Genomic DNA, 23,212 nt, shown 5'->3' on the forward strand with positions numbered 1-23,212 from the left:
AAAAAAAAAAAAAAAAAAAAAAAAAAAACAATGGTACTGTAAAAATAGTATTAAAATAAATTGTGGAACTCACAATTGGTTGCCTCTTGCAGATTCTTAACCCAAATCCAGATGCTATGTCCAAGATGATTACAGAAAATGCAAGTGAGGAGTTTTTGTACTCGTTGAGTAACTATTGTGCACTTCAGGTAATTAAGAAAAAAGATAATCTAGTCTTATTTGACATAGTTCGTAGTCATCTTATGAAAAGATTAGACCTCAAGTGCAGCATCATATATTTATTTTCTGCCTAGGAATGCGATTAGGGATATTATAAGGGAATATTAGTACTTAGTCAGGAATCTAGTTTGGGAGAGTGGGAAGTGATGAATGGAGGCATTACTTTGTGGCGAGTGAATTAAGGTTTGGTAGAGGTCTCAAAAGGGAGGGTGCAAGTACCTCAAATTCTTGTTTATATTGTAATTTCTCTAAATATTGCAATATTGCTATCTTTGGTGTTTTTATATAATTTTTGTGTTTTGATATCTACCAAAGCTCTAGACAAGAATCTAAAAGGTTATTTGTTTTAATAAAGAAAACTTATTCTCACTTCTACCCTTTTTTTGTGTCCCAGAACTAAAACATAATAGTGGTGCTTTGTTAAGGAAGAATGGTAGAACTTTTTGGATCTTTATGGCTTAAATTCAACACATTTATCCTGTTGTATAGTAACCGTTCTTCATGATTCCAAAATCCTCAAGAATAACTTCCACTCCATGATTTCTGTTTTCATTATCATTTGGAACCCTGCTTTAATTGGAACGGGGCCAATGGGAACCAGATTTGCTCATTTAATCACCATTACTTACTCACATCCTTGCATTTTCTTATAATCTTGTTCCATCAATATTCTAGTTACATTTATCATCCTGTCACGTTGATGTGTTAAGTTTCTTTGGATGATGAACATTGTTAGATAGGGTCTATTGTTTCTCACTTGTACTATCTTGTAATGCAGGGTTTTGTTGAAGATCAGTTTGGATTAGGTCTGATCGCAAGGGCAGTAGAGGAAGGAATAAGTGTCATCAAACCGATGGGGATTATGATCTTCAATATGGGAGGTCGTCCTGGACAAGGTGTTTGCAAGCGCTTATTTGAACGCCGTGGCTTCCGCATTACCAGGCTTTGGCAGACAAAAATTCTTCAGGCAAGTAAATCTTTTTTCAAATGAGATAAATTTATCTATTCATATAGAGTTTATGTTCACACATTGTATTTACAGGCTGCCGACACTGACATCTCTGCCTTGGTTGAAATTGAGAAAAATAGTCCACATCGCTTTGAGTTTTTTATGGGACTTGCAGGGGATCAGCCTATCTGTGCTCGAACAGCATGGGCTTATGGGAAGGCTGGTGGTCGCATCTCTCATGCACTATCAGTTTATAGCTGCCAACTCCGTCAGCCAAATCAGGTTCAGTACACTGACCTGGTTTTTAAAATAGAATATCTGAGGATATGGAACGTATGTTAAATATAAAATCTAACATACATAAAATCTTAATGGACCGACAGGTTAAGACAATATTTGATTTTCTTAAGAGTGGATTCCAAGAAATCAGCAGTTCATTAGATTTATCATTTCAAGATGATTCCGTTGCTGATGAGAAGATTCCATTCCTAGCTTATCTTGCCAGCATATTGAAAGAAAGTGCATCTTTTCCATATGAGCCACCTGCTGGGAGTTTGCGTTTTCGAAACCTTATTGCTGGGTTTATGAAAACATACCACAAAATACCGCTCACTGCTGGAGTAAGATGACCTACTAATTATCCACTTTTGAAGTTCTAACTTATATTATCATTTATTCTTATGAGTGATGGAATTATCATGATTACTTCTTGAATCATCTCCATATATCAATATTATTGAGTATTCTTATGCAATAATAGTAGTAAATAAATAAACAGCCAAATATAGTAGTTTTAAGTTTGAAGACTATTTTGTTTGATATTTTGCATTAATTCTCTTAGAAGTAAAAGTATCTTACAAAATGTGATCAATATGTAATAAAATAAATTGACTTATTAGACTAATGCATGCCTATTAAACAACGGTTAGAGATACCCGTCATTTATGAAAAATCAGATAAAATGTTGAGTTTTATTCTGACTTTATATGTACTTTTTTGGTAAAAATTATAAATTTGGTCCCTATGGTTTGAAGAAAGTTTGAGTTTAGTCCTTATAATTTAAAGGTTAGAAATAATCTCTGTGATCTGATAAAATCTTCATAAATAGTTCACGAGGATTTTATCAAGCTGCAGAGGCTATTTATGACTATTTATGAGGTTTTATCAAACCATAAGGATGAAATCTAATTTTAAATCCTTAGAGACTAAATTTTAACTTTCTCTAATCTCCGTGGACCAAATTTATAATTTAACCTAGTTTTTTGTTCTCTTTTTTCCCTTAACCACACACTTGCATTGTTCAAACATATGATATACTAAAGAGTCTAATGAATTGGATTTCATATTTCTGTGTTCTTCCCGTAACATATAACTGAAATTAGATTAGGGAATCAAAGAGCCGATGTAAAATCTATAAGCCCGTCAAGCCTTTTCAAGTAATTTGGGGCATTTGTCTTCTTTTGGTTATTTAAGGTAAGGAATAGATGGTGAACAATGCTTTCTTAGGCAATGGTCTTTATAATGTGTGATACTTGAAATTACCAAGTATTGACAGCATAGAAGTGTTGAGCGGATGACACCACCCTTCAAACTGCAATTATGTTACTCAACCTTTGTGTTGCACGTCTTCTTTTTTACGTTTTCTCATGTTGCTATTACATCTAGATATATGTGTTCAACTCTATTCTAATCTTCCAATTTGTAGTTCTGCTCATCAAGAGATGCGTACAAACACTATGTATCTCCTTATTTGTGCTTAACACATACAAATACATAGTTTTTCCATCTAGATAACTGCTAAATAATGTTTGTTTGGTTATGAGGGTGCGTACACAAAATTGCATCTCTGACTAGTCTGTTGCCATTTCTTGTAAAGAATGTTGTGGTCTTTCCTTCAAGGTCTGTGGCCATTGAGAATGCTCTTCGCTTGTTCTCCCCTCGACTTGCCATTGTGGATGAGCATCTAACCCGGCACCTACCGAGGCAATGGTTAACTTCGCTCAATATTGAGGTAAGTGCATCTTCATACACAATTATGCACTTCAATCTCTTTTTTCTTAAATATAATCAATTTGTTTTTTAGCTTCAGTTCTCAATATATATTTATTACGACTCAAAGAGCATGAGTTAGCAATACGATATGCCTGGGATAATTTGTATTCATGCTTTGCAGACAGGAATTGATCGTGCAGCAGATGATGTACTTACTGTTATTGAGGCCCCAAGCCAGTCAGATTTAATGATCGAATTGATAAAGATGCTGAAACCTCAAGTGGTGGTGACTGGGATGGCTCATTTTGAAGCTGTTACTAGCTCAGCTTTTGTGCACCTTTTGGATGTTACGAGAGAAATAGGTTCCCGTCTTTTCTTAGATATATCTGACCATTTTGAACTATCCAGTCTTCCAAGTTCCAATGGAGTCCTAAAGTATCTAGCAGCAAAGTCTCTTCCTTCTCATGCAGCTATTGTGTGCGGCCTGGTGAAAAATCAGGTACTTCATTTCTTCAATCAAGTTATCACGAGAGGGGCTTACTTTTTCTATGTAAATGCAATCGAATCGGAGAGCTGCTTGGTATGATATCTTGAGAAAATTAATCATATTCATTGAGTTTACCGAGTTTACAGTGAATAAATAGGTTCTCATGTACTTATCTGCTTAATGAGTAGTCAATACATTTTCCAGGTATACAAGGATTTAGAAGTGGCTTTTGTTATTTCTGAAGAAGAAGCCATTTTTAAGGCCTTGTCCAAGACTGTCGAATTGTTAGAAGGGAACACCGCGCCCATAAATCAATATTATTATGGCTGTCTTTTTCATGAGCTACTTGCTTTTCAGCTCGCAGACCGTCATCTACCTGCACAGGTATATAAACATTTTTTTTTTCTTTTCCTAGTGAATATCTTCATCGTGTGATGCAGTTCTAACAACACAGAAATTATATCAATCTGCTTTACCGAGTAATTTTTAAGTTCAACTAGCTTTTCTACATTACAGCACAAAGTCATCCATGTTCCTGTGCAATATGTTGTGTGGGTTGTGTATTGTGTATTGGGATACGCTTGCATTTAAAATTTGGCAGACATCTCTTAAAAAAAAACGTTTAGTATGACAGCAGGAATTTTGTTAAATGTTTGCTTCCCATGCTGCATGTCACATCCAAGTTGGAAAATGAAAGTCATCAATCCGCCACATATTGGCTATTTGACATAGGAGAACGCATAACTGTTAAACACTGATGTTCTTTTTCTCTTTTCTCTCTTTTACTTCAAGTTAAAAACTTTTATTATTTGCTTTACATTTAATTGATTCATCGTTCATGTCCTTAGAGAGAATGTGACAGAAGTGCAAGTTCAACAGACATAATTGGGTTTTCCAGTTCTGCCATCTCAGTTCTCAATAATGCTGAGTTGTCGATTAACCAGACTGAGAATTCGTTCCTGATTCACATGGATGTTGATCAGAACTTCTTGCCTACACCAATTCCAGTCAAAGCTGCTATCTTTGAAAGCTTTTCAAGACAGAACATGTCAGAGTCAGAAATAGATGTCACCACTAGCATCAAGCAATTTGTCAAAAGCAATTACGGATTCCCTACTGAAAACAACACAGACTTTACATATGCTGACAGCGCATTGACATTGTTTAATAAGATGGTTCTCTGTTGCATCCAAGAAGGTGGAACACTGTGTTTTCCAGTTGGGACTAATGGAAACTATGTTTACAGTGCCAAGTTTTTGAAGGCAAAAATTGTAAATATACCTACCAAATCTGACGATAGATTCAAGCTAACAGAGGACGCACTTAATCAAGTACTCAATAATGTGAAGAACCCATGGGTATACATATCTGGACCAACAATTAACCCAACTGGTCTGCTTTATGACCAGAAAGAAATAGAGAATTTGTTAACTACTTGTGCTAAATTTGGGGCTAGGGTTATCATTGATACTTCATTTTCAGGATTGGAATTTGACTATGAGGGTTGGGGTGGCTGGAATCTGGAAAGAGTTTTATCGAGGCTTTGCCCATCTAGCAGTCCATTTTCTGTATGCCTGCTTGGAGGATTGTCACCAATGATGCTAACGGGTGCTCTCAAATTTGGTTTCCTGGTTTTGAACCAACCGCCTTTGATTGACTTATTCCATAGCTTCTCAGGATTAACTGGACCTCATAGCACAGTGAAATATGCTATAAAGAAGTTGCTAGGACTAAGAGAGCAGAAATCAGGAGACATGTGGGATGCTGTAACCAGACAGATTATGGACCTGAGAACTAGATCCAGGCGTCTGAAAGAGGTAATCGTAAATTTTCAGCTAGTATCGATGTGCCATTCATTTCATCTCAACGTTGAAATCATTTGCATAGTTTATTCTTACACGTTAACTATCACGTCAATTTACTTGAATGGTTTTTTTAAAAAATGTCACTGTATGTATGCCTTTTTAATTTTAATATATTAGTCATTATATCAATTTCCGTTTAAACTTATCTCAGAATTCAGGAGCATTATGCATTTCTGTTATATGGTTTCCATGGACTAATTGTACGCTTTTTTTGCGGGTTTGGTTTGCAATATTAGAATGAATGAATGCGTGAGCTCACTTTGTCTTCTCCTGCAAACTCCTGAGTACTAAAACAAAAAAGAAACTTGTTGCATAATTTTATTCGAGATAATTGATTGAAGCAAACATAATCAAAATAGTTGGTTGAAAGATTTTTGTGCGTGTGTGCTCCTTGGGCTTGTTTGGGTGCTGAATAAAAGATCTCATTGTTGCCTCTCAAGTTTCTAATACTATTTTCTCACCACACTGGTACAGACACTTGAGAGCAATGGATGGGATGTGCTGGAGCCCCATGCTGGTGTCTCCATGGTGGCCAAGCCATCTCTTTATATGAACAAGACAATCAGACTGAAGAACGCGGTTGATTATGAAGCAAAGCTCGACGATTCAAATATCAGAGAAGCCATTCTTAAGGCCACTGGTTTGTGCATTAACAGCAGCTCATGGACAGGAATTCCTGGATACTGTCGGTTCACAATAGCATTGGAGGAAAGTGAATTTCAGAAGGCTCTCGATTGTTTTGCTGAGTTCAAAAGAATTGCCTGCTCCTCCTCGTAAGTGCTCTTTCTATTGCACTTTCATGTTTCCTTTTGCATGTTGTCCGTTCTTTGAGTTGATGATTACGACACTAAAAACGACAGTTATTTGTGCTTAAGTCTTTCCATATATCAATGAAAGGCCCCTTCTTATTTCACTACTAGAACTATCGTAGCATCTTTTATTGTTCTCTAATAATGTATGCCATTTGTTTAAGCGTCTTCAATTTTTTAAAATTTTGAATTTCATCCTTTAATGTACTTTCTCTGGTATGAGTCATTTTGCATGGACAAGTGGTAGTGTAGATATAGATACATTTACTTCACTCGATTTAAATCTGTCGTAGTTGTATCTATCATTTTAATCCGTTAATATCGAGTGAGAAAGAAAATCAATATATAAGAGAGATTGAGTTGATTCCTCCCCAAAAAGAGTACCATGAAAAAATTGTGAAAGAAATACAGATTTGGGTGGGATTAACGCAATTGTTGCATATATGTGCCTTTGTTGTAGTAAAGTTTTGAGTGAGCTTAAAATGGGATCCTTCAATTTTATTTTATGAGAAATAAATTAAGTGTGATGTTCCACATTGGTTGGGGAGGAGAATAAACCACCATTTATAAGGGTGTGGAAACCTCCCCCAGCAGATGCGTTTTAAAGTTTTGAGGGAAAGCCCAAAGAGACAATATTTGCTAATGGTGGATCGGGTCATTACAAATGGTATCAGAGCTAGACATTGGACGATGTATCAGCCTTCTTACTGTTCCCCGAAGGGGTAGACACGAGGTGGTGTGCTAGTAAGGACACTGCCTCAAAGGGGGTGGATTTGGTGGCAGTCTCACATCGATTGGAGGAAGGAAAGAGTGTCAGCGAGGATGCTAGGCCCCGAAGGGGGGTGGATTGTGATGTCCACATTGGTTGGGTAGAAACAAGCCATCATTTAACAAAAAAAAAAAAAAAAAAAATCGAGAAAGGAAGAAAAAGAAAAGAGAGATGCTCCCTCACGCTTTCTTTTTCCTTCTATTTGAAAAGACGGAATAGATAGAGTAGAAGGGAGAGAGGAGAGAGGAATCTCTTCAGCATTTGGTTTCTTTTTTTCTTTTTTTCTTTTTTTTTGTTAAATTATAAATTTTATATCTAAATTCTAAGGTTTATTTCTAATTTGTTAGTAAACTTTCAAAATTGTCTGAATCTTAAACTTTCGTAGGTTTCTAAAAAACTTTTAATTCCTTAAAATTCACTTTCGTAGATTTCTAAAAAAAACTTTGAATTCCTTTTAATTCAATTAATTAGAGTGGCCAATTTTGTTGCAAATTAGGGAAAAAATTCATTTTTTCATTTGTCTGGTTTATTCGGTAACTCACTTGAGATACTGTTTCATGTTTTAAATTTTTTTGGATTCAGTCTTTTGATGTATCATTTTTATATTTGGCTCTAATATTTCTTGATTTTAGGGACTATTTTATGGAAATATTGTTTAAGATGTGTACGAATGAGTTTCATGATAATAGTATCACAATTTCATATAAATAAATAATATTTCTTTTCAGTTCCTACAATTAAGTCAAATTATTAAAATAACTTTTAACCAATTTAATTTTTTATTTATAATGAGTATTGTGAATAATAACCCTAAAATCCAATTTTTAGTTTATTTAAAAATTAATATTAATATTAATAATTATCGTCAAATAAGTGAACTTAATAAAATTATATAAGCTTTTAATAGTAAATAATAGTACAATAATCAAATTGAAAGAATAAACTATGGTGAAAGTGAATTATTTTAAATTGGATTATCTTATACAATTATATACATTATTAATAAAACGATTATTTTTTTTTAATAATATGTTTAAAATGACGTACATGAAAAGAAAAATAGAAAAAAAAATGACAGAAAAAGAAGGGGAGATAAAAAGAAGGGAAGGAAGAAAAATGGAGAGGAGGAAAAGGTGACGAAAGAAATAGAAAATAGAAACAAAAAAGAGAAATGTGAAGTTTTGAAATCTTTGTTAAATGCTTTAATCTTTGTTAAAAAAAACTTTGTTAAATCCATTAAAAAACTTTGTTAGTATCTTTGAAGTGCCCAATGCTTTAATTAATCCATTTCCCAGCAAAGAGCAGTGGCAATCATCCTCAACCTTAACTTATTACCAAGCAGCTCACCTAAAGGGTCCAATGTTTTAGACTGGCTAGACAAAGACTTCACTGGAAAATGTTTACTTTTTGGATGAATCAACCCAGGTTGAGTCGAGGCATCTTAACAGCAGGACGACGTTGGATCGACTTTGGATCTCGTTAAGTTTTTCACCTTTCTTAAGACAAGGTATCTATAATCATTCAACTGCAATCAGAAAGAGCTTAAAGGTATGTGTATACTACGCAAAAATACTCGGTGGGAAAAACATGATTGCAACAAAATTTTGTCACAAAAACCATAACAAAGAGATACCTGGAAAAGGATAAAGAGATGGGCGGATGCATATACATTATACTGACCTATTCTTGCACTTAGAACTGAATCTACGTTTCCATTTCAATAGAGACTTGAACCCTGAATTGGACCATTCTTTTACCTATCAACCGGAAAGCAACTGGCCTGGCGTCGAACAAGGATCTTCAGGAATCAAAGAGACTTGATATTCATCATCCTCCTATCATTGGCAATCTGATGCAAGCCTTTGTATCTTTGAGATACGCATTATCTACCAGTATTTCGCGATGACTTTGCATGTTGCTCGTATGTTTTTTTTATCTGGGACACAATCGAGCTCTACCAGGATTGAGTAGAGATTCTGCCATCACCCATCCCTGCCAAGACGCAAAAAAATAATAATAATAAATAACTATATCACAAAGAAAATATAGTTGTTATGTTTGAAATAACTTATCGATCAGTTGATCATTAGGTTACTCAGGAAAGCAATGACGGCACTCAGTTAAGACCCAAGAAACAAACGAAGTAGGTTTGCTGTAACAAGAGTACATTAGAAGACATTAAGTTATTACTTCTTAAGTGTGATTGAATTAACACAATTGCAGAATCACTTTGTGCAACCAAACAAAATTGTGATTAAAATCGCTTTTAAGATGTAACCAAACACATAAGATTTTAAATCACAATCATTCAAAAAAAAAAAAAAAGTTAATATTATTTTGATAAGTGTTTAAACTAGTACGCATGCATATCAAACTCAACCTAAAATTGAATATTATCTGTAAAACTGCTACTTATCAGATTATCAGGCAAAAATACCGCTAGCAAATTCTTATTCCATATATATACTTTAATAGCAGTGATGCAGCAGAAGCCAAAAAAGAAGACATGCTCATTTTCCTACCTGCTCTGAAGCTTTACTCTTGAAAATCTCATATGAGGTTGAGACCATTTTACATGATGCAGCAATTTGTGCTTCAAGATTGGTCACTGCGGGCACAGAGTTTGAAAAGGCGTCACCTTGTTTTCGAGAAGACTTCTGACCCCCACTTGATGAGCGTATAAAATGTAAAAGCACATGTGCCTGTGGAAAAGTAACTTGCATCACAAGAAGAAAAATATTGGCAGGCATAAATATACAACGAAAATAAATAGTGCATCTTACGTGGAAAGCAGCTTTTAGGATGTCATCCGACTTTGCTTGATCTTTGAGTAATGCATATACCATACCCCTAGTTTGATTGTATGTCACAATGTACTTTTCTCTCTATTACCCACCAAGAAAACAACATCAAAAAGTTTAAATAAAAGAATGAATAACACTGCTCCAAATAATGAGATGGGATATCACATACATCAAACAAGGGCTCTATGGCGAGATATGAACCAGCATCTTGGAATGCATCTTTGAATCTTGGTCCTGCCAAAAATTGAAAATAATTTTACACGCTTCAATCACATGAAAAGAAAGGAAGTACAACATACACACACACAACTTTGATCTAGTATGTGGACATAATTGAATTTTGCTTGCTTGCTTGCATTTAATAAAATTAAATATAAGCACTCACGTAACTTTTTTCTTAATGGCAAAGTGAGAGGAACCAAAGAAATGCATGCATACGTTTGGAGAATGAAATATTTACCAAGTACTACAGGACTATCCTTCAGCCACGGGAAACTTAATATTCTTTCATTCATATTCCCGTTCTGCAATGAGGGAACTCGCCCTGCAAACAAACATAGGGCATAGTTTTATATACAAATCTAAATAAATAAATAAATAAAAATGTGCTTTATTCTTTTAGCTAAACTTTAAGCCATTAGAAAAGGGATTTCAGGATTGAAAACATCTTTCACTCTCTCCTCTTTTTTAAAGTATCAGAGAACACTTAAAGCACCTGTCTTGATGAAAGACTCGACTGCTACATTAAATCTCGCTCTGTTCATTGTGTGCAACACAACAGATCTGACCTGGAAAATACTGCATATGTCAGACTATAATGACTAAAAGAAATTCCATATTCAAGATAAATAAAAGTGGGGGTGAAAAAAGGTAATCCAAATTGCAGACAAACCTCATTATAAGAGCTGAAAATATAACCGCATGAAAGGAGACCAAAAGTAGTAAACAAAGATGGATTTCTTTTTGAAATCAATATGCTTAGTCCAGTTCCTAGCTTCAGAAGACAAATGAAACTTCCATCAGATTCATAATAAACTTATTTAACCATCTCGTATGACATAAATCAACGTAAAGCATACACAATTATGCATAAAACTTTACATCCAGAAGAATAACATGAAGCTCTGCGCATTACAACATTAAGTCGTAGAAAATAATCATAGCAATATCTGAACTTCTTGTTCTTCTTTTTCTTTTTTCTTTTTTTGCAGAAAATCATCAGCACCACCGATTGGCAGACCTTTTTTTTTGGTAAACAAAACAGCCATCATTTTAAATCAAAAAATAAAAAGATCCCAGTATTTTAAAACAATTTCATGGCACATTATTGTATTATATAACAGTGCTAAAGAAATCATAGAATGTCCAATTCTTTCTTCTGACGATTAAGGACACTTTCGGGAATCCATGCAAACCTATGCTGAATGTTCCTTTGTTTTTTCTTTTTTTTTTTTAAGCTCATTGACTTCCCCAGGGGGATGGGTCTCATATTCACTTCTAAAAGGATCAATCTATCCAATTTGATCCTTACAAGCTATCCTCGCAAAATATGCATACTTTACTTCTGCTCTTTCTTTATCACAAGGCTTCCAATCTTAAAACTGTCTTAGGAGAGCCTTGCTTGAAAAGCATAATAATAAAAGACATTGACGTCTTTAATGTAACGTTCTCATCCTTTTAAAAGGTGTTCATCTTCACTGAAATTCCAATTACATGCATATTCAGTTTATCGAGTCCATAAAGGTTTGGGGCAAATTTTTTGAAGACTTCTAAAGTTCAGCTTTGAGGAGGTTGTCATTGGAGGAATGGGAATCAAATCAAAGAAGACAACTACAATAAGATCAAAGAACGGAGGAATTGGAATCTAAAAAGATGTATAGAAATCTCTTCCTTTAAGAAAACATAAGATTGAGAGCAAAAGACCATCCAAAAGAACAAATTAACTTTTTTTTTATTCTTATCAATTAGAACCTATTTTCCCAATTCTTTTTGTGGTTCTTTTTTGTATTAGGCCTTCGCTTTATCTACTGCCTCTGCTTTTAAACTTTTATATGTAATAAAGGCTGGTTCATTATCTAACTAATAAAGATAATCCCTTTTGGTTCGATGCCACCAATTAACATACAAATAATGCACTTTTAAACTCAACAATACAATACCCCAAATTACCATCGCCCTCCAGATTTTAACAGTAAATTGGGTAAAGAAACTTAGACCACTGGTGGAACTGTGCTATAAGTTTGGCTTTTGTGTTCTCTAGGAGATATCAATCATCTGCTCCCTGAAAGCTTTATCTGGATGGTTGTCTATGGAAAAGCTAGAGCCTATGAAGAAATGTCCCAAAAAGGCCTTCTGTAGTCACTTTGGATTGGCAGACAACAAAATAACTAACTATAAACACGGATTTTTTTAACCATTCGGAATTTTTACAGAACCTCAAGTCCCCTTGCTTAACAAAGATTTTTCTCTTTTTGCTTTATGAGGGTGAGGCATAAATATGAAAGGATTTTTCTAAGAAAAAAACCATTTTCTATTGTATCAAGAAATCTACTCTCTAATTAATGTAAACTCAAAGTGCTAATAAACTTTTGGGGAAGCAAGGATCCTTCCTCTGCTCTGTGCATCCGTAACCTCTTTTACATATCATCATGGAGTTTTGTTTCTTATTAAACATATCTTTAAAAAACAAAAGAAAGAAAAAACAGTAATTCCTAACAGATTTGCAACTGTGCATATCATCTTAAGATCATATTAAAATGTGCATAGCAAATCAGTAAGAAAAAAGAATTCACTTTTTGTTTTAGACCTTGCATCTTATATAATTTAAAACTTAGACAATACTAGGCAAATTTGGTCGAACAAAAACTATCTACTTTGACAAGGTCTAAAGAGAAGGCCCAACTATACCAGATCTGCTATATTTCCTACGCATTCTCCTTTAGCAGTGACGTCTCCAATGTTTTCTCCTTTTGCAAAGGCCTTGTAGATTGGAGTGCGGGTTGATGTTGATGTTACAGCAGCAACGTTCTAGAAAGCAAGTAGCAAAATGAGATTTCATAGCAGCTACACTATTGCACCTTCCAAGGAAACAAACAAACCTTCGCAACATTAGCAGCACAAGCCAAAGGAAGAAAAAGGTGTGGTGCAGCTGCAGTTGCCAGCTCTACCCCAGCACCCAACTCCATAAGGAGATCACCTGCAAAACGTAGCTGCAACCCTCATATTGTTCAGAAAACAGATCTTCAACAAAAATTAAAATGCAGTCACTATAATGAGCAAACTTTTTTCTGTGGAGGCTAGTAATTACAATTTACCTGCTTGAGATCATAATCAAATTTTTTCCCTTGTCGAGCAAATAGCATTTTACCAACACGACCCGCACCATCCTGTAATGAAATGCTCAAACTTAATCAGTTCACTTAAGTCTGCACAAGTAAAATGTGTAAAAGGATATGTTGAATAGCAAGACAAGATTATAAGAGCTGCTATTTGCAGCACTTCATGCTTAGTTGCTATATAATAAAAGAAGAAACCAATCAAGTAACCAGAAGGGGTTGGAAAGAAATTGTAACACTCAACGGTAGAAAGATAAGAAGACGAAGAAGATCTTAACCAACCCCATGCAGGATTTCTTTTGCACTTCTTCGAAAACATGTGAAACTTCTCAGTAGTTTCATTAAAAGTTGATCATTAAGTCCTCTTTTACCAATATTTATGTTGAGAAGCAACTCTTTAACATAAATATTCTCCTAAAATGCCATTGCTTCATTGAGAAAATTATCCATTGAGTATACTTGAATCACATAAAAAATGGAACTACGATTTTAGTTTTCCTAAAAAATCGGCAGCAACATACATGCGCCACCCTCAGCTACTCCATGGCATGGATTTTTGTTTTCCTGCTGCAATTGCAAATTGGTCCATGCATAACTATAGCGCTAATTATGCCATACAAACTTGCATACACATATAACAGTTAAGATCAACAATGAATGACAGCACAACCTAACCGAGTAAGGTCAATACCATAGCATAGACACGCTATTTTCTCAACAGAAGTGTGGTTTTCACCAAAATAATAATAATAATAACAATAATCACAGGAATTCACTATGACTAAATTGCCATTGGCCAGCACCAGGGGAAATAGGAAATTTTACTATGACAAATACAGGACATTGCACTTGAGAAAGTTTCAACTTTTTGAGGGAGGGGGATGTATAAAGCATAAGTGCTTATCAATTTAAGCATCAGAAGCATATTTAGTACATAAAGGAGCTAAATGAAAAGAGACAGCCATCTCTAGGGATATGCGTGCTCACTTCTAAGAAATGTCGATTTACTTTTGAGCACGTAGGTTGCAGGAACAAAACTATGTTTCTAATCAAGAAACTACAGTGGAAAACAGCATTCACAAAGACTGTTACCTTGAGAATCCAATTAATAGCAATGGCTCCAGGAGTAGCTTTATTTCTGGCGACCCCAACAGAGCTTAATAGTGACTGTGTTGTAAAAACACCCATCGCTCCACCAAAGAAGTGCTGCAATAAATCAAGCCATCATTACCAACGGATTCTAATATATGAGTAGAAAAACATATTGAATATTCTTCTTCTCTTTCCTTTGTTACAGGCTTACATTACTTTCTGAATCTAGACCCGTACCTTCAAAGCTCTCCACGTCATGTATGGTACATATGAAGGGGTAACACTGTCGGGGAATCCTTCTGGGACTACATATGATCTTATGAAGGACATCATCTCCTGCATTACAAGTTAACCGATCACAACAGAAAATTGAAAGAAAGTTTATTTTCCTCTCGATTGAAAGCAGAGAAACCACTTTCCTGTTAACCGACAAGTACTCTAAATAAATTAACCATTACAAATAGGTTTTGCAATTCTTTCGAATTTTAATGTGAATATGTGTAACAGAATTACAGTACTGAATGAAGTAACAAAATTAACACGTTCTTAAAAGTAAAAGAGCATCAACCAATTTCTTGTTTTCTCAAGAGAATTGCAGACAAACCCGTTACACTAGGACCCAAAGAATCACATATGAGTTCTGGGAAATAATTCCCCGAAGATTAGGTAGCTGTTTTTAATCCAGGTACAATACTTCATGAAATGGGTGGAGTAGCAGACATTTTAAGCACAATTCTCGGTGAAGCATCAAGACAAACACACGACTAGGCACTTAATTGGTAATAGAAGCATAATGTAACTACTAACGTCAATAGGAGCTTGCGGCTTCTGAAAACAAACAGCACGGATCGAGACGTTCTTCGACCTTCCGAATAGCTCATTTTCAGCAACATAATTCCACCTCCGGCCATCGATTTCTTCGGAGCAAATCAACCTCAAGCTGGAATCAATAAACTGGTCCTCCACAATACCAAACTTTCTCGCCTGCGGACCAGCGAGGGAGAGCGTGGGAGGAACAGAATCAGCAGGAGGAGAAGAAGCCAGGCTAGCACTAATCCGCAGAGTTTCCCGAACGAGAGTGCGCGCTTCAGTGGAGGAAGCAACAGATTTCGCAGCAGAATTTTGGGATTGCTTGAGTTTGATCGGAGCCATTGAGACAACAAATTGCGAACCAAACTAAAGCGAAAAAAAAAAAAAAAAAAAGTTCGAACGAATTGACGGACGGATCAGGAAGAACCAATTGGAAGCAACGACGAGAAGGAGAACGAATTGGAAAAGAGATTGGTTGAAGTACCGAACGAGAACGAGAAGTTCGAAGAGGAAGCTTTGGAATTGACGGAGAAAGACATGGAAGAGAAGGAAGAAACGTGCAGGTGGCGTACAAATGGCAACGGAGCTACAGAGAGAACGGTGGTGGGAAAAAGTAGGACAACTTTTTCTCCGTCGTTGTCAATGGAATTTCTATCCTATGCGATTTGTGGTACTTGTTCGTCTCTGTATACAAGTGGGGATGGTGGGGCCACCTTTTAAATAGGAAAAATAAAAATAGTTGGGTTCAATATTAATTATTGTGTTTTAGGTTGGGGCCGGTTAGTATCGGGCTAGCCGAAAATCAAACTTTATCAGAAGCTTCGTCTAATTAAGTTTGAAATATCTAAAAAGACAATGTTGTCACTGATTAAGAATTTCTTTTCCAATGTCAGACGATGAAAGTAAATTTGAGCTCGTGTTTATGTTGACTTTAAAATACTTAAATGGACGATTTTGTCCCTGATCAACAATTTCTTTTCTATCAGATGATGAAAGTAGATTTGAGCTCGTGTTTATGTTGACTTTGAAACACCTAAATTGACGATGTATCAATAATTTATTTTTCAATGTCAGAAGATGAAAGTAGATTTGAGCTCGTGTCTATGTTGACTTTGAAATACGTAAAAGGACGAAATTGTCACCGACCAAAAATTTATCCTCCAACTGTCAGAGACAATAAAACTAGATTTGAGCTCGTGTCTGTGTTGACTTTGAAATACCTAAATGTACAATGTTGTTATTGATGAATAATTTCTCCTCCAACTATCGAAGACGATAAAATTTGAGCTCGTGTTTACGTGAATTTGAAATGGCTAAATGAATGATACTGCCCCTAATCAATAATGTAGCTGATGAAGGTCATACAAATTGTTATGATTCTTCTTTAATAGTATTCTTTCGTCGAGAGTCGTTTAGAAAGTCTTAACTAAACAGCTTTTGGTATCAAACGAGACTTAGGATGATGTTGAGATCATGTCTATACTAACTTTGAAATACCTAAATGAACGATGTTGTCATCGATCAAGAATTTCTCCTCCAACTGTCAGAGACAATGAAAGTAGATTTGAGTTCGTGTCTGTGTTGACTTTGAAATACTTAAAAGGACATATTGTCACCGACCAAAAATTTCTCTTCCAACTGTCGAAAACAAGAAACTAGATTTGACCTCGTGTCAGCATTGTCTTTATGTTGACTTTTTTATAATGTTTTTAACAAATTATTTAGAATATACAAAAGAATTTACAACTTCAAAATTAATGGTCTCGAGCAGTTATATTAATTGGAGTTTACAATTCTTTAAATTATTTTCTCCCCTATTTTCCGCCCTTAAATTTCACCTTTTTTTTCTGTGATTTATGCGTTCATGACACGTGGTGTGGTGGGGACCACGGCAAAATTAAGGGCATATTTGGTAAGTTGTTTTTATTTACTTGTTTTTTGAGAAACATAAATTATTTTAAAAATTGTTTCGTGTTTCTCATTTTTCTCATGTCTATAAATTTTAGAAATTACAAAATCATTTTTTTGCTTAAAAGTTTCAAAATCATAAATACATAATATATTGAATATTAATATAGTTATTATAATTATTTCATCTCAAAATATTCTTTCAAAATCATTAGTCACTTCAGTCGCATCACGACACTCGTCTAGGCTCTCGCGTGTTCTGATGGGCGCCACTTGAGGGTCGCCTCTTCTCTTGTCGCAAAGTGAGAGTCACAACCTACTCTTTTTATAGTCAGGTTGTGATATTCTCCCCACTTAAATTAGTCATCGTCTTCAATGACTTACTTCGAGACACAACCACATTTTGGATTGTGACATTCATCATATAAAGTTTAAGTAAAAACAACTCTGCTTATCAAAATTTAGAAATATAATTAAAAATTATGGGAAAAATTAAATGGATTTTTATATGATTTAATATTGTATTTAGATATAATTACCTGCCCACATCACTGGTAATTATTAGATTATCACGAATGACTTGCTAAACTGAAGATCGTCCTCACATTGTTAATAAAAGGTTTTTTCAACATTTTTTGTTTTCAATCACGTACTTCTTAAAAAATATTTAAAGAGGTCATCCAACCGAAAAATATCATGTACTGTGACAATATGGTTAGTATTCCCATCAATTGATCGCCACATAAGTATTATTTTTAATAATGATGTGGGCCCATTATTTTATGAAAAGAAAAATCCTAATGTAAACATGGGAACTAGGTATAACCGCCCGTGTGGATGTATTATAATAAGATGATGTAAAATTCACATGAATAAGTGCAAGTATACACTATCACAAATAGCAAATAATAAGTAAATTATCGATTGCGCAAAGGGAACCTATCTTTTTTATTAATTTTATCGCTGAAATTAACTGAGTTTTTTGGTAACATTCAAATGGGTGTGGGGTAGATCATCGTTGAAAATAATACGAAGAAGGTTGGGCTAAGAGAGATTAAATAGATAAGTTTTGAGTTTTGTGGTACATTTTGGTTTATTTTAATAGATTCTCTAGCCCACTTCGGAGGTCATGAAGGTGATTATTTCATAATAATTGTAATTTATATTAGCAAGGCTCTAGGAGGAGAATTATTCCTACTCGTTCTATATTACCCTTCAAGTCTCATTGCTATGAAACTAGAGTATTATAGAGGATTTCATTGCTCCATCTCTTCTCCCAAATAAGAGAACAATTATTTACTAGAGTAGCTAATTAAACACACATTTAAATCATTAACAACAAACTCTTTAATAAACTAAAATTATACCGTCAACGTACTTAAACTATATAAAACTCTATCGTCTTCTCTATAAGGTTTAACTCTCCATACAAACTGAATTAAACATAAGAATACGCATCTCAATCATGTAAAATTGATGGAATAAGAAAAGAGAATAAGGAAATAGAGAGTTATCCCGGTTTGTTGTCATTCGTCAATGGAAGTTCCCTTCTCTCGAGCTCTCACGTCCACCTCTTTGCCCTAATCAATCATTGTTGGTCTCCTTTTCCTTAAGCTGTCAATAGTTGTTGGATTAAGGTTTTCTTATTTTCTCTGGTTTTATAGCAGTTCACTGCAGCAAAGACTGCTGCGGTGTAATTCGATTTTTCTCCCTAAGTGTGGTCTCTCCTCTTGGTCTTCTTTTTCCTTTTATATTGAGCATGAGTTCCCTGGCTGAAAAGGAATAAGTTGTCAACGGGATGTTACTCATTGAGTAGTCAATGATCCACTTGTATTTGTTGATGTGGATTTAAAATTTTTACGTCATTCCCCATTTATTGCATAAATGTTTGAAAATTTACCACATAACTCAATTAAATGTAGAATTAAGATCGATTTATGTCAAATCATTTTTTTCCGGTCCAATAAACAATTTCATGCTCACTAAGTATAATAAATGAGGTAATAAATGAGGTAATAAATGAGAAGAGGGTGAATAAAAGTGCAATATTAAATACAAAAAGACTTGATATGACTCTACTTTTAGAGAGTTATCAAGGTACTACAAGAGCACTATAATTTCATTCATAAAACATGAGTTGCTCAAACAATTGAGTTACCCAAAAGCAGTGGTTATATCTGCACATGAGTGTGATCAGGTCGTAAATGTCAACTATTTGGTACGAGAGAATCATAGCATTTTTTTTTGCATATCGGTATGATCAAACCTTGTAGAGGAACCCTTAAATTTTCGAAACATTGAATTCTCACCAATGTTTGCACTACTCAAGCCGACATTCTCACTTTCGCTTCGTCCATCACAACTCGCGTCAGTGCTTACCTCTAAGGCGGAACACTACTATACCGATGCATTTTTACATCCCACAACTTCGACATACCGCTTAGCCCTGTTCATTTTCAGCGCATGAGCGCTCGATCAGTGAGCTGCTACGTACTCTTTAAGGGTGACTGCTTCTAGGCAGACCTCTTGACTGTCTGTGCACTCCTACCTCATTTATCTCCAAACAATTATATAAATGCTTTGGCAGGTGATCTAATCCATTTTTGTAGGACCATCTTTCACATCAAAATCAAAAATCATTTTTAACTGTATCTGTCATATGAACACGAGTCTCGGTATGATATTGTCCACTTTTAGCATAAGCTCTGATTGCTTTGCTCTGAGGCTTCCTCAAATATCTCACACGAATGGAGTGAGTATTCATTGATTGTAAACGCATACACATTCCCTAAATTATTATTAATGTACCAACCTTTTCTTAATAAGTTTACGTCATATTTGGGCAGTGAATTTAAAAAAATCAGAAAAAAAAAAGTAAAAGTAAAAAACGAAAAAGAAAAAAAAAAAGAGATTAAAATAAAGGAAGCAAAGAACTTAAGCCAGTCTCGTTCTCAGATGCTTTTCATCTGATCTGTGTACTCTCACACACTCACCTGACTCGTGAAGTTACGACAGTGAGCTACCGCAACTGCTTCGCCGCGCTGCAACGGGTGCTCTTCCTTGTAGGTCAGTTCTTCCCTTTTGGATTCTTTGCTCCTCCATTCCCCAGTGCCATGGCCGGAATTTTGTTTTTCAACTTTTAATCCCCTCCATTTCGATCTCTGTTGATGAATGAATCGCCATTGCTGCAGTTTCTATTGCTCTGTTGTTGCCTTTGTTGTCTAGGTTTTTTCCTCTTGAATTCCATCGTATTTTCTTACGCGTACGGACGATGACGTTGCGGTCTGGTTTTGTGTTTTAGGGTTTCTTTCTTTACATGCACTGTCAGATATTACTTTCTCGAGGTCGTTAAATGATGCCAATTTCGTTCTAGGGAATCTTTAACTAATTAACAAATACATTTTCTCTTTCTTTGTGATTATGCTGATATCTGTTTGTCATGTTGTGGCTTCTCAGATCATTCGCGTTCTACAAATTAAGGTTGACAGCATTCTCCTGGCCTAAATTAACAGCTCCCCAATGGCGAATTTAGCGATGACGGGTATCCTAGAGAAGGTACTATTTTACCGGATTGCATTAGTAATAATCTATATCTATTACATTTTTACTTCACTGATATTTTCGGCTTGTGGTTGGTTTGACTTGCACGTGTGTTTCATAGATGACAGGCAAAGATAAAGATTACAGATACATGGCAACATCTGATCTATTAAACGAGTTAAACAAAGATACTTTTAAAGCTGATACTGAGCTGGAGACAAAACTGTCAAACATAATCATACAACAGCTTGATGATGCAGCCGGTGATGTTTCTGGGTTGGCTGTGAAATGGTATGTAGGACTCTTACATTTTCCGCTTGCTGACCATTGGCTTCAATGGTCGTTGCTTACCATGCAACGGCAACTCCAATAGACGATTTTTTCTTTGTGATCTTGTAGGCTGTCTGTTTCTTTAAGAGGAACTTGTTCTTAAGACCATATGCATGTATGTGAAAAGAAAAAAATGGAGAGATAGAATTGATCAAGTTAATAGGAGTATTGATGTGGTCTTTCAATTCTCAATCTTTTCTTTTAATCTCTTTCGTCAATTTAAATTTCAGCCTTGCTCCATTAGTGAAGAAGGTTAGTGAAACACGGGTCGTGGAGATGACAAATAAACTTTGTGGAAAATTGCTCAATGGGAAAGATCAGCACCGTGATGTTGCCAGCATAGCCTTGAAGACAGTTGTAGCTGAAGTTTCTGTGCCATCTCTTGCTCAATCTATTCTCATCACTCTTTCACCCCAATTGATAAAGGGGATCACTACTGCTGTGAGTGTCTGAAACATTCATCTAATTCAGTTCTTAATGTTCAAGCTTAGAAGAATTTGAAACTTTAGAGCATTCTTTTGACATCAATTTTTATAGATTTAGTTTCAGTAGTTAGAGTTGGCAAATGCGAATATATGTTGTTAGCCGTCATAGCAACATTTATTAGCTTCTTAGCTCTAAGTCTTTGCCTTTTGAATCTAAGCTCCGTTGTTTTAATGCTTCTAATGCCGTTCTTTTAAATATTTGGTTGGAAAGAAATCAAAGAATTTTGAGGACAAATTCTTTTCTTGCTCAGGCCGTTTTGAATTCATCAAGATTAAAGCTTCTTGCGGTTTTGCATGATATTCTTTTCAAGATATTAGTAACAATTGGGAGGTTTTCTTGTAGAGTTGATTTCTTTGATCCTTGTTTCAATATCATTTTTCTGTACTTATTTTATTTTCTGCTTTTTTTCAGTCTATGTTTTGTAGGCTATTTTTTCTTTTTTCGATTGTTCTCTCTTCTTCATGAATGAAAAGATTTGTTTCCTTTTAAAAAATTTATTTCTTTCTATAGTTTGTGCCGATAGAAACCTCTTTAGCCTCTGTGGAGAGCTTCCCTAGAAGTTGCATTTTATCAATGTTTTTTTTTTTTTGGTTTTCTATAAAAGAAAATTTTTTAATGACACAAGTCATGAGTTTATTTTAGTATTTTTGTTCATCAATGTTTCTTTTCATTATTTAGTGTTATAATAATGTTTCTGATTGACTTCATATGCCAATGCACTTGATTTTGTATATATTTTTGCCTTTTACTTTTGCTTTTGCTTTTTTTTTCTTAAACTTTTTTTTTGTCTTTTCGGTAAGAAACAGATAGTTCATTGATATGATGAAATATAAAAAGGGAGCCCCAAACTAATTGGGGGTTAGGAAAAGGCCTTCCAAAATTTTCAAAAAGTTACTTAATAACTATAAGTGAAAATTATTTACGCCAACCATGAGCATTGACAAAAGTTCTGTCATAAAATCTATCATGAGAAGAAATTTCTTGTTGGAAGTTCTCTTGTTCCTCTCCATCCAAAGTTTCCAAAGGAATATTCTGATCATCTGAACCCGCAAGATCTCAGGCAAATAAACCATGGTAATTCTTTTTGCATAAAAGAACTTGGCGGTTAGGAGGGTTAAGGTTGATTAGACCTGAAAATCACTTTTTATTAACAGGTTAATTAGCTTTTGAAGTTTATATACTGAAGAATGTTCCTAAATTTAACATTTCTTAATTGTTTTACTATGCTAAACAGTGAAAGCTTAAGTTTGGGTCTATAGATGTGCATGTTTTATTATACAGGGAATGAGCACAGAGATAAAATGTGAGTCCCTTGATATTTTATGTGACGTTCTTCACAAATTTGGAAATCTCATGACGAATGATCACGAGCTTCTATTAAGTGCATTATTATCCCAGTTGGGTTCCAATCAAGCCAGTGTTAGAAAGAAGACTGTGTCGTGTATTGGTAAGACTCAGATGATAAATGCATTCGCTATTTCCAAGTTTTTATTTAACTTTTTTGTTGGCTGCTCTTGTCATTTTGATGTAGATTTATTAGTAATTATCTTGTAATTTTCATTTGAATGGTTAATTGATTTATTAGTAACTATTTCCATTCCTCTCCTATATGTAGAGGGTTAATCTTTTGTTGTTCACTTACCTTTTGATTCACATTAAACATTCCTTTGAGGATTCTTGGAGATATTTTCCTTTGATGTTTTCAAATGTGAGAGGGCTTAATGTCTAGGAGGATGACAGCCACCTTTAGATGTGACACACTTCAGTTAAGTTGGGAGTGTAAAGCAAACTTGCACCAAAATCTGCAAACCATTTTC

The 23,212-nt window shown here is 34.9% G+C and overlaps 3 protein-coding genes across 4 annotated transcripts in view; 2 read left to right on the top strand and 1 right to left on the bottom strand.

The window, feature by feature from the left end:
* Positions 1-6,431, top strand: part of LOC111482961 (methionine S-methyltransferase-like) — a 9,220-nt gene extending 2,789 nt beyond the window's left edge. The window contains exons 4-12 of the mRNA XM_023129010.1: positions 93-188; positions 998-1,186; positions 1,262-1,450; positions 1,552-1,788; positions 3,045-3,179; positions 3,342-3,659; positions 3,852-4,031; positions 4,496-5,464; positions 5,987-6,431. Coding sequence (XP_022984778.1) covers positions 93-188; positions 998-1,186; positions 1,262-1,450; positions 1,552-1,788; positions 3,045-3,179; positions 3,342-3,659; positions 3,852-4,031; positions 4,496-5,464; positions 5,987-6,289 — 2,616 coding nt within the window. The 3' untranslated portion in view covers positions 6,290-6,431. The remainder of the gene's footprint in view (positions 1-92; positions 189-997; positions 1,187-1,261; positions 1,451-1,551; positions 1,789-3,044; positions 3,180-3,341; positions 3,660-3,851; positions 4,032-4,495; positions 5,465-5,986) is intronic.
* Positions 6,432-8,587: 2,156 nt separating this feature from the next.
* Positions 8,588-15,791, bottom strand: LOC111482590 (protein root UVB sensitive 6-like). Its single transcript, XM_023128432.1, has 13 exons — positions 15,129-15,791; positions 14,559-14,657; positions 14,322-14,435; positions 13,209-13,280; positions 12,993-13,103; positions 12,802-12,921; positions 10,787-10,888; positions 10,610-10,682; positions 10,355-10,438; positions 10,064-10,128; positions 9,874-9,975; positions 9,613-9,792; positions 8,588-9,082 (listed from the first exon to the last, which is right to left on the bottom strand). The coding sequence occupies exons 1-13, from the start codon at positions 15,471-15,473 to the stop codon at positions 9,023-9,025; spliced, it is 1,527 nt and encodes a 508-aa protein (XP_022984200.1). The 5' UTR covers positions 15,474-15,791; the 3' UTR covers positions 8,588-9,022.
* A 4,189-nt stretch (positions 15,792-19,980) lies between these two features.
* The window catches only part of LOC111482588 (cullin-associated NEDD8-dissociated protein 1), a 28,515-nt gene continuing 25,283 nt past the window's right edge, over positions 19,981-23,212 (top strand). The window contains exons 1-6 of one of the 2 annotated variants that reach the window (XM_023128431.1): positions 19,981-20,105; positions 20,231-20,383; positions 20,496-20,594; positions 20,701-20,870; positions 21,140-21,350; positions 22,677-22,842. In XM_023128431.1, the coding sequence (XP_022984199.1) occupies positions 20,559-20,594; positions 20,701-20,870; positions 21,140-21,350; positions 22,677-22,842 (583 nt within the window). In that variant the 5' untranslated portion in view covers positions 19,981-20,105; positions 20,231-20,383; positions 20,496-20,558. The remainder of the gene's footprint in view (positions 20,106-20,230; positions 20,384-20,495; positions 20,595-20,700; positions 20,871-21,139; positions 21,351-22,676; positions 22,843-23,212) is intronic. The other variant, XM_023128430.1, reaches the window with a different exon arrangement.

This window comes from Cucurbita maxima, unplaced genomic scaffold, assembly GCF_002738345.1.
Source record: "Cucurbita maxima cultivar Rimu unplaced genomic scaffold, Cmax_1.0 Cma_Scf00008, whole genome shotgun sequence".
In the NCBI taxonomy this organism is placed as follows: Eukaryota; Viridiplantae; Streptophyta; class Magnoliopsida; order Cucurbitales; family Cucurbitaceae; genus Cucurbita; species Cucurbita maxima.